This window comes from Puntigrus tetrazona, chromosome 6, assembly GCF_018831695.1.
Source record: "Puntigrus tetrazona isolate hp1 chromosome 6, ASM1883169v1, whole genome shotgun sequence".
NCBI lineage: Eukaryota > Metazoa > Chordata > Actinopteri > Cypriniformes > Cyprinidae > Puntigrus > Puntigrus tetrazona.
The window spans coordinates 18,286,629-18,298,646 of record NC_056704.1 but is presented as its reverse complement, the minus strand read 5'-3'; the positions used below and the strand labels follow the sequence as shown (position 1 = coordinate 18,298,646).

Genomic DNA, 12,018 nt, shown 5'->3' with positions numbered 1-12,018 from the left:
GGATGGACGGATGGACAGACGGAAGTATGAAGCACAAGCAAACAGAATGGAAAAAATAAAGAAAAAAAAGATTTTGCACTAGTCCTTCAGCATGACTCCTCACCACGTGATGGGGAGGCTGCTAGGAAAGCTTCCCATAAGCTAATTGACAGAGGAAAAACATGCTGATCACAATCGACACAGTAATGTATCATGCCGAGGGCCTGGAAAACTGTATCAGCCACACAGCAGGTTTGATTTTTTGAAAGTGAGGCTCTGTGGGGACTTAAGGCTTTACAGAATTAGAAATTGGACTGGCATTGAGTGGTCACCATCAGGACTTGTGGAGCTCTTTCGTTCCAGACGCAGCAAGCACCTGGGGAACCGGAAAGCCGATCATTTAAGTTCCTGTTCCTTATAGAGCAGAGTTCTAAGACTTTGCATCAGCTCAACACAGACTAGCACTCTCTCATTGTGTTAGCCACCCGAAAGCCCAATAAATACAGAGCGGAGGGAAAGATTGGCATTCTGGATGATGCTAGTCCCATGCTGATGATGTCTCAAAGGGAAGACAATCCTCGCAGTGGGCAAAGGCCAATGGTGTGTGAGAGCATGTAAAGTGCTGCCTTCTGAGAAATAAATTCTTTCTATTTCATTTGCTAGTCTTATCTCTAAAATGATAGGCACAAAAATACATGCATATGTATAATTAAGACTCTAGATGTGCGGCGTCCATTCATGCAAGAGCAGGTTGTTTTTAAAACAACACAGTTCTTGTGTGCAGTAAATGTTCTGTAAGCATGAACAGCTAAAATAGATTTTTAAATAAAACTCTCAAATACTGGTCATGATACTTACTGTGATACATTGTTACAGTAGTCAAAAATATTATTTCTAGTCTAAGATCAAAGAAAATTATTAGCTACAGTACTGGGGACAGCAATTCATTGGTATTATTAGTTTTTTTTAAGTACCCAACTGTAGACACAATCTGAATTATTGGTATGGTGAAAGCCTTTCTGGGAACCTCAGAGCCTGATTTCAGTCTGTGAATAGTTAATATGAGTGGTTTATGATAAAGCAGCTATTGTCATACTGTCAGGTTTGTGAAGGAGAGCTCAGGTGTGGAGGTGTATGGGAGATGTGAGGAGTTGGTCTCTGTGGAGAGGAGGGAGCAGCTGCTCAAGAGGCTAATGGCCATCTGTAGAGAGAAGTTGACAACTGGAGGAAGAAGACTCAACTGATTATTTTGTCTATTTATTTTCACAACAAATAATGGAATAAAAAGTCCAAAAGCCATCTGACCGAGGTGAAAAATGATCAAACCAAGCAAATTAAATGGATGTGTTTAAATGTGATGGTAATAAAGAAACAATCCACTCAAAAAGGAAGTGTATTTAGAAAGAAAGGCCATCACTACATTTAAATACTTATTTATTCACTTACTTGCGCATCCTATTTTGAAGCTAGGATGCCTCAAAGGTAAATTTACAACAATTAACAATAAATGAAGGAATTTTTATTTTTGTAATCTTTCAAAATTTACTTGGAGCCCATTTACTTTGAGCATTTGGGAGTTTTTGAAAGAAAGAAAGAAAGAAAGAAAGAAAGAAAGAAAGAAAGAAAGAAAGAAAGAAAGAAAGAAAGAAAGACTCATACATGTTTTGGAAGGACTTGAGGGAGTGAGACAGAATTTTGTCAGTGTGAAGTCTGTGAAATTTGTTCGTCCATTAATTTTAGTGGCTGGCCAAAATGGAAGAAATGATGAGAAAGTACATAAATCCTGCTTGTGAAAGAACAGAGCATGCTTGGGCTCTCGGTGGAGGCGGTGATGAAGCGATGGCTCCCTATGTGAGACTGGTATTGACCTGTCTATGTCTATGATGGCTTTCTAGCTGTGTTAGTATCGTCACACTTAGGTTAAATGTGTTCTGTTCCTTCAAAATGTCATAAACATGCAGTTCTTTGACACATTGCCCATTTCAAGCGAGTGTTAAACAATGGTGGACGTAAAGAGACAAGTACAACATACATTATGATAGGCTGATAACAGTACAACAATAACCATGCTCTAACACGTACCCTGTTAGTATATATTTCTGAAAATAGCATGTAAATATTTAATATTGTAATGTAAATGTGCATGTGCACACACACACACACACATACACACTCACACACACACACACATATATATATATACATACTTTACTGTTTTTGTGAGATGGAAAGTAGTTTCAAAAGGTTTTCAGTTGAGAATGTAAGTCAAATATGCAGTTTGTTAATAAAGATAACATCTAATTGAAAGTTTTCGTATAGGGCAACAAGCAACCATTTAGCGTTCATAAACCCACTGAGAACCACCTCACCTGGCTCTGATGTGTCTCTAAAGTTTTAAACCTGAGAAATAATTTGTTTGGGTAAATCTAACGGGCAGCCTTTAGTCTATAATCTATTATTTGTTCCACAGCAAAGTTATTTTTACTTTTAACAACAGCTTGCTGCAGACAGGATGCTAAGACACAGACAACAAATGCACTGAGCAGAGCTGTCATCGGAAAGCACCATTAACAGATGAAAGGATAGTATGGCAAAATATGTGAATATTGTGACTTAGCTAAAAAATGAACGGCATATGAGATGCAGGTTTTTTTTATCTTTCTCTCGTATTACTCGACTCTACGTAATACAATGTTTATTACAGTAATACAATAAGCTTTCAATAAAGCAACTCAGTTTTCCTTCGTTACTAGTTCTCATGTAACATTAGTGGAATTAGTGGAGGCTTGGGCTCTGCTGTTAAACTGTCGACTTTAAATCTGAATCTGTGATAGAGGAAGCACACTAATTGTATTGGTCTGTGGATGCCTGACGATTATTATTATTATTATTTGCTTAACCACTTTAAAGTCGTTTTTGGTTGCTTTTAGTCAGAAAACAACTATCACTTGAAAAAACCTTCCATCCCTTCTTAAAAGTCTTTGTTAACTGCTTGTTGTGACATTTAATTAAGCCGAGTGCTTTAGCCTCTATCTAGCTTAGGCATGTTCTCCCTTTATTTTTTGAACGGCAGCTTGGTAAATCTGTTGCCGTTCAAATATTCAATATCATTACTCATCATATGTACTTGGTACATTATCGACAGAAAAGCAGAACTCTCCAACTTACAACACTTGCAACATTACAGATGTTAAACTGTGAATTTGTGAACATTAAATCGTCCTCCTTCCATTTTCACCTTAATATTTTGGGGAGGCTGTGCCTCCCCTGATGAGCCACTACTGGGAGGTAGTAAGTATTTCAATATAAAGCTCCAAAGCATGTTTTTAAAGACGCTCTGCTGTTGATTCTTATGTATTTACACAATTATGCTGTTTAGCTGTTGTACAAATGCAATATCACCTTTATAGCTGTGAGTTATGGCTGTATATCGGCATGCTGTGATCATACGTCCATATCTTACATCTACTCGTGTAACATTACTCATACACACATTTTTTCTTAAAAAAACTAAACATTTATTTCATCAAAATGCACGCTGGATTTGTGGTTCTAGATGATGTAGTTACAACGTCTGCCAGCAGGGGCTAATCGGTCCATGCGAACCATCCAAACACTGACCACTCAAACATGTCCTGTCTGAAAACTGGGCATAAGTCTAGGTCTTGAGAGAGGTCATCTATGACAGGATTTATGTATTTAATACAGACGCATTACGGCTTTCAGCACAGGCTCATCCGATAAGAATAATGGAAATATCAGCGAAAACAGCCCGAAGGGTACAGAGAGACTAAACGCATCAATGTGATCGTCAGAAGTGGGGGAGGAGGAGGGGCAGATGAAAAATTGATGTATTGCTGAGGTTCTAATCATTCATGAAAGGGTAGGCTATGCCTATCCCAGTCACGGGGCTCAAAGGCCAAATGTAAGGAGCTTTGGATAGGATATGAGATCTAGTGTAAATAGTGTAAAACGGTGTATGACACTCATTCACATTCTCATATAGGAAGAACTGCTGTCAAAAAGGGAAGGTCAAGTGTGCCCTCACCCACTCTGTTTTTTTAGAAATGATTGCTCATTCTTTAAGATCTAGGTCAATGGGATTATGAATGAATTTTTCATTGCACATGTCAGAACAAAAGAGCTTAAAAAAGACGAAGGAAAGCAGAGTAGCTCTGCATACACTTGAGGGTAGTTTCGTGTGATTTTGGGGAACCTGGTGCATAGGAATAGAGCAGAATAAATGAATACTCACCCACGATTTCGCTGGATTCCTTGTTGTAAAGTTTCTTATTCCAGTATAGCATCCTCAAAAAAGGAAATGAGGTCAGCAGCACCAGACAGATTCCCAGGAACATGTAACCAGTAAAGGCCGCAAAGTCAATCCCCTAGTGGAAGAAGAGGGCGGGTTAATTTTCACCCTTTTAAAAATTGTGCAATTAATTTGCTGCGCTATTTCATGAAATCTATTCTAAGCACTAAGTAGAGATCACATCCACTTTACTGGCTCTCCATATAATGTGGATGGAGGCCTTGATTACATTTCATCAACAGAATCAAATTCAGCATTTTAATGCTTGCATCTTGATGCATTTAAACACTTATATAAGATTTAAATGAGCACCTGCATGTGGCACAAATCCTCTTAAAATGCTCTTGACTATTTATTAATTTTCATTCACATCAAGAGCACACAGCCCTCTCGGCTGAACATCTAGCTTCAGAAGATATTTCTTGCCTGTGCAGCCCACCCCATCTTTCATCATAACCAGATGGCATCACATTTTCAAATGGCGCCACTAAAAGAGATGTGTAAAATAGATCCATGTGGTCTGAAATCTAATCCGATGACTTATCTTTCAATACACTGCTCGTGTATAACCTATGAGTTATCTTTGCTTGTTTACATGGTGACATTTGTGCACATAAGCAGTACAGACATTCTACAGCAAATTCTATATCTCACAGACTGCATTAATCGAGCTTAGTGAGAAGTCTATAACGGGCTATTAAATGGCAGACTACCATTGTGACAACTTAGCACCAATATCATTTTCAAAAAAGGTCAACAGGTTCTAAATAACAGCTTTTATTCCTTGGGCAATAATAATGGCAAAAAAAGATTTACTGTATCCAAGACTGCACTTATACAGAAATGGACCCTGAGAAATGAAAAATTAGTTTAAAATGTGACAACTAGACCCAGTGTCTTCTGTTTTGTAAAGGCAACTGGCAAGATACAAGATAATTGCATCCCTGTTGCAGTTCGACTCCCCGCATTGCTCAGGCTTGGCAAAAACCCAGGACTTAGAGGTACTTCTTAGAAACGAAACAAAAGGCTGGTAAAAATGGGGAGAAAAAACACTGATGCTGGTTTTTGGCAGTATAGCCTCCCTAAAGCAGCTCAAGGTACTAAATCCTCCACCCATAAAACAAAACCACGATTGAAAGGATAAACATGGTCTTGTATTATTTGGAATAATAAAACATTAAGATGTGAGTAAGCAAACAACAAACAAACAACACGTCCAATCTCAGATGCCAACATGAGACAAATGTGAATGGAGACAAAGACATGTGAAGACTGGTATACAGTGACCTCTACAGGAGATCAGGGAAAAAAGAACACACATCCGCACATTCATTTGAGCACTCTAAAAATTAGATTTGTAATAGAATTGGAATGGATTTTTAAAGGAAAGAACATGGAATTATTCGGAGTATTATTATTTAGAATTCTTGAAGAAAAAAAAAGAGATGGGACCACTGCAGACGGGGGAAACCCCTTAAATAAAGAAAAAATTCAACATCATTAAAAGTGAACAAATCAAATCTAATCTTTTTTTTTTTTTTTTTTTTTTTTTAATAATGCTGCTGGTCCATAAAAAAAAGTTCAGATTCTTGAAATCAAATCCCTGATTCAGTTGTAGAGGTTTTAAACAACATGAGGGTGAGCGAATGATACAGAATTCATTTTTGGGTGAACTATCACTTTAAGATTCAGGTAAAGGCTGATATAATGAAAGATTCAGGAAAATAAAATATTAATATTACCTTAAAACGAACCGGCCTTTCTTAACCGATCATATTCTATCGCAAGCTTTTTGGGATCATTTGATTTCAAAATAATTTAAGAATAGTGCAATGCATCTAAAAGCGAAGATCTTCACTCTAATATCTGAATTTACTGAAATAAGAGATATCCTTATACAGATTCACTGGGGCAAGTTGGGTTAGTATGGATCTGTCGATAACATTTCATTAAAGCGGTCCTCTGCTTTATTCCCCCACGGCTTTCTTGCTCTGTTGAGCTGCATGTCCTATCATATAGAGTAGATGCACGAGTCCTCATTACTTTGTCAGTAATGCAGCTGCAGACAATAGGCAGTGTTTGGGGATTTTCCTTTGTAGATTCTCTTGTTTTGTCCTGAAGGCAGGCTTGTTGTGATAATGACTTAGACATAGGGTGTAAATAAGACCTCCCCTTACTCCATTTCTGTTGTCACCGTTCCACTTTTATCAGCCAAGAAAGTAACTTCAAAAAACAACGAGAAGTGGGAATAAGAAATCACTATGCAAAAAGACCTTTACTGTTGGCGCTAACTGATTAGTGAGCAGTCAGAGGCCACGGTCAAACCAGACTTCGCCAAAGCCTGTCTGCCCGGGGCCTGGAGAAGCGCTGATTGGCAGCTGAGATTCCTGGGAGTGTGACTGACGGCCCAGCAGATGCCAGAGAGAGAGTGAGAGAGAGAGAGAGTGAGAGAGAGAGAGAGCACAGGGTACATGAGATGTCTCCTCAACGACCCTGAAACACTCTGTCCGCCCAGGCTCAAATGTCTGATCTACAGAGAGCTCCACAGATGGATGCTTGACTGACCAAATGGCAACATCCCTGCTGTAGTGATCCTGTCGAGACCGAAGGGGGGCCCATTCCGACTAGCACAGCCCAAACAAACAGAAACACAAACAAATAAACAAAGAGGCCACAAGTACAAGATGTTCTGTCATGACTGACTGCTGCCGGAGAAATGTGGGATGGACAGGGTTTGTAAAAAACCTGGAAACTTTGGCGGTTTAAAAAAAAAAATGATTTCTAGGTCTAAATACTAAAATCAACCAAATCAAAATACTAAAAACATAAATCATTTCTGACCGTTTCAAATCACCTACCACCCATTCTCTCTCTAACAATCATTGGATAAAAATTTTGTCATTCAAATTGTGATTTTTTTATTTAAAAAAATAGATAGTAAACATTTAAAAAAATGTTGTTTAAAGAAAAAAATACTGGAGTATAATTTTGCTTGAATATTCTGCTTTGCCATGAAAGGAACACATTTTACAATATATTAAAATAGAAAACAATTAAAATTGGGATAATATTTTACTATATATATATATATATATATATATATATATATATATATATATATATATTACACTTACTCTCTCTTTAACAATTATTTGATTAAACTATTAAATTAATTATATAATATACTATAACCAATTATAAGAAAAGTGTAAATTCAGTCATTTAAATTGTGACTTTTGTTTTGAAAAAGTGATAGCATACATTTTTAGCATTACAAGTAAATGTAAAAAAAAAAAAAAAAAAAAAGGTATCATGATATGATATTGACAACTGAAGTTTTGTCATGACAGGAATACATTTTATTTATTTAATTTAAAATATATTAAAATAGAAAACAATTTCAAATTGCAATAATAGGTCACAATATATTTTATATTTATAATCAAATAAATGCAGCCGTGGTGAGCATAAAAGGCTTCTTTCACAACCATTTCACAGATTACATTATTTGCTTTTTGTAAGTCAAGGTATAAAATCTTTTGATGTTGTGGATTAGTAAAGCACAGTGCTTTTTATTAAGCTGTATGGTGCCATGTCATCCATCTATTTGTATGGCAGAGCTTCCATTCAGAATCCAGAGGCTCTAAAGATCTTGAGGCTGATTGGAGCTTAATAAACGGATTAAGTGACTGCTGAAGAAGGTGGTGGCTTCACTAGACTCAAATTAAATCCTCGGCTGTATACAAGCAAACAGACATGAGTCACACAAAAATGCAAATGCTTGTTCATTTACATATAGAGCAAAAAACAACAGTATACCCGGAATGTTTCAAGCTAAAGTAATATTTTTGGTGGTAAAATAGAAAAATAAAATAAAATAAAATATGGTGTGATACCTCAAGAAATGTCAAAGAAATCCATTTACATTTTTAGAAAGATAGCCTAAAGAACTTTCAAGCTTATACAAAAAAATCATTAAACTACATTACACCACCTTATGCGCACACACCATAAAAGCACCTGTTTGAACCAGCTTAAAAATAGTTTTGGATCAGTCATTCACAGAGAGCCCAGAGTTTCATCGACTCCTACCTCTATTGCATCAGGAATTCGACTCCTCAGACGCACACATAGACATGTGTAAACCAGAAAAGTGTTTCATAATACAGGGAATCTCTTAGTAATGCTTTAAAAGTGGTATTTTATGTGACTAACTTTAAGACCCAGCTAAATGGGTACCAAATCAATGCACACAGCAATCACTAAATGAGCAAGTATTGAGCTGCATAGGTGTGTGTGTGTGTGTGTGTGTGTGTGTGTGTGTGTGTGTGTGTGTGTGTGTGTCATTTTTTGCACGTGAAGTTGTATCTCCATTTATCATCTGCATGTTGTCAACATAAACAGAAGCCCTCTCAAATATAAACAAATCTGGCCCTTGTAACACAGAGATAACACAAACCACTGCATCCATGTCAATAATTACAGCAGATGCAATCTCTCCCTCCGGAACAGAATGCATGAATCTGTCCAGCACTTCACACACTCCTCGGTGTATCCACTACAGGAGCTTATTTGTCACCGAACGTCATGACGGAAAGCAAAAATGATGTTTATAAAGTAGTAAATTTAGAGCAGAGGGGCTTCAGTGTGTTTGATGGGTTCCACCCTCCAGAGATTTAGGTCTGTCAGAAATGCAACTGAATGGATATTGGGTTTTTCAGAAACTTCCCACTGTCAATTGTAGCCCAGCAGGAAGTGACCTTGATGTGGAAAATATAACTTGAGCATGATTACCGCTGCGTCATCCTGTGCAACAGCCGGTTTGACAGGCAAGGACGATGTTTCTGCTGAGCCACAAATTAACTCAAACCCCACAGCGATTTCAGCTCTGAAAGCCAGCTGAAGAAACAACTATTTAAACCAGGCACCTTTCTGTCGCCGATGGAAGAGTGTGAGGAATAACTAAATTAAAAACTGTGATGGCAACTATTGAACTTCTCATGAAATATTTAAGCCACCCTCAATGATGGGTTTTAATGGGTTTAATGACCTTTTTTTAAACAAAGAATACAGCATGACTTTACTATAAGGTTCAGTCAGTTAAGAAATTAAATAAATGGGTTAGAATGAATGAAAAATACTTTTATAGCATTTGTTTATCTAGAACAATCTTTCTAACAAACCATTAACTAAAAATTTGCCTCAAACTCATAATCTGCTGTTTATTAATAGTTAGGTAGTTGTTAAATTTAGGTACTGGGTGAGATTATGTTCATGCAAAATATGTGCTCTGTAAGTACTCAAAAATAGCCAATATGTTAATAGTAGACATGCTAATAAGCAACTTGTTAATAGTGAGAATTGGTCCCCATGTTTATTAACAAACATCAATTGACAGTGAATACTGTACTGAATTCTTTAATTATTAAATACAATAATAAACATTCCAAGTCCACTTTTCATCCATTCAATTGAAATCTTTTTTAAAAAGACGTTTGTGAATTATCAGGTGGTTTCATCCAATTGTTTTACTAATAAAATACCTTTCCCTTTCAGCCCTTTTACTAATCTAATTATCTGTAATTTTGTGTTTTTTTGTTTTGTTTTGTGTATCTGTAATTAAAATGACAAGCCAGCTGCAGTTTGACTTCCCTTAAAAATATGACAAAGAACAAACAAACAATACTGTCTCAAACCTAATAACATACATAAAAATATGTGTATGCGCAATACCTTATACCTAAATAAACATCGGTTGCCAGGCCTGCAGTTACCAGGGAGGCATGAAGGTAATGTACAACTCAACCCACACAGGAAACATCAAGATGTTGGTTGGGCAGCTAGTTTGTCTAAATAACCAAGAAATGATCTTCAGACAGCGGAAATATAATCAAAAGAGTGGACCTCCAAAATGTCTTCAAACTAGTTTTTCACAATAATTTAGACAGGATTTCATATTTACAGAATTTATGTGCTAATTTAGGAGTCTATTGTACGCATCTACATTATTTCAAATGTATATGCGTGGAACTGCTGTAGCTTTCGCATCTCCACGGAAAAGCAGACCACGGTTGCTTTGCGACGGCATACAACTCTGGAACAAAAAACTGAGAAAGACGCACGCCTAGTTGCATGTGAACGGCCTCTTAAAAATGGTAATATTGTGTCAACCCTAGTGAGATATTTGTACTTAAACTAACAGTTAATCTTTTCATATGATGACTTCTGATCTAAATGGCATTCAGGCCACCCAAAAGTCCTATATTCCCACCTACAGTAAAAGCACAAAAAATAATGCGGATTACAAAACTCCTCTGTTTACCTTTCCATGACCCTTCAAGTCACCCTTGAGATTCTCTCTTTAAAACACACTTAAACCGTGAAGCAGCACTTGATTAAAACAGCTAATTTAATGTGCTTCACACGCTAATTCATCCATCTCTGTCAGAAAGTGTGATGGTGTTGGAAATCAGTTTCGCTGACAAGATGTTTATACGACATCAAAATTTATGGCTCCAAATAGATTGAGGTTTTTAGGCATATAGTTGTTCTTTTGGTGTGTAGCCTTTTAAATAGACTGTCAGAAAAAGATGGATCTCTTATACTTTTATAGCCACCTTTTTTCCGCTCCCTTTCTTTTTTGCACTGATACTCACACACACACACACACATAGGTTTTGTGTCTTAGCCATTGTGTCTGTGGTAGTGTGTGACAGAAGAGCTGCAGGGTAGAATGGCTCCAAAGAGAGCATCTTTAATCAGCATCCGGAGCTGGAGATGAAAGAGCTCTATCTCGTCCTCTGTGTCTCATTCAGGGCTTTAGCTGGACACTTACACGTACTTACTGACACACGCTTTGACCATATACACTAACACTATAGCACACGTACTTTCATGGAAGGAAAACTTGCCATCACAATACATTCATAATTCACAGATTCTCCCTAATTCTTCTCTTTTCTCTCTCAATTTGTCCTTTCAAAAAACCTACTGTGTTTCAAATCAGTTAGCTGTGACTATATTCACAAATGGCATATGCATAAATGTGCACACCGTGCTTTTGAAGTTTAGGAAAAAACCGCCTCTCAAGCAATTAGACAATACATTAAATAAATAATTATGCAAGCAACTAAACACTGGCAATGTTTTGCTACTAAACATTTGTCATTATCATATCCAATGCACTGTTTATTCTGAAAGTCTGGACAAAAAGTGTTTGTTGTTTTCATGTTTATTAATTTTCTTTTATGAAATGCAGACACATTTTATTTTATCTTATTTTAATCGCCTCACAAACCCAATGTAGTTATTACATTAAGCCCAGTTTGGAAAACCATGGTGTTTTATACCATGTTATGTTTAGTGGTAAATTAATCTATGTAATCCAGTTAAAATAATCTAATCTGATGTAAAAGGAAGTCAGATTATATTACCTTAAAAAGAGTAACCTTACATGACTACTAGTTATGTAATCATGTAATCTGTAAAACTTGTAAGTAATCCACCAATCACTGCCTAAGAAAAGATCATGTTCCATAAAGATATTTTGTACATTTCCTTAAGTAAATATATTAAACATAAATTTTTGATTGGTAAAATGCCTTCATCTGGACAACTTTAAAGGAGATTTTCTCAATATCTAGATTTCTTTTTCTTTTTTTTTTTTTTCTTTTTTTGCACCGTCAGATTCCATATTTTCAAATAGTTGTATCTCGGCCATAAACTAT

The 12,018-nt window shown here is 36.5% G+C and overlaps 1 protein-coding gene across 1 annotated transcript in view; it reads right to left on the bottom strand.

Annotated features, from left to right (window-relative positions):
- oca2 (oculocutaneous albinism II) overlaps positions 1 to 12,018 on the bottom strand; it is a 77,754-nt gene that overhangs the window by 34,629 nt on the left and 31,107 nt on the right. The window contains exon 16 of the mRNA XM_043242595.1: positions 4,235 to 4,367. Within this exon, the coding sequence (XP_043098530.1) occupies positions 4,235 to 4,367 (133 nt within the window). The remainder of the gene's footprint in view (positions 1 to 4,234; positions 4,368 to 12,018) is intronic.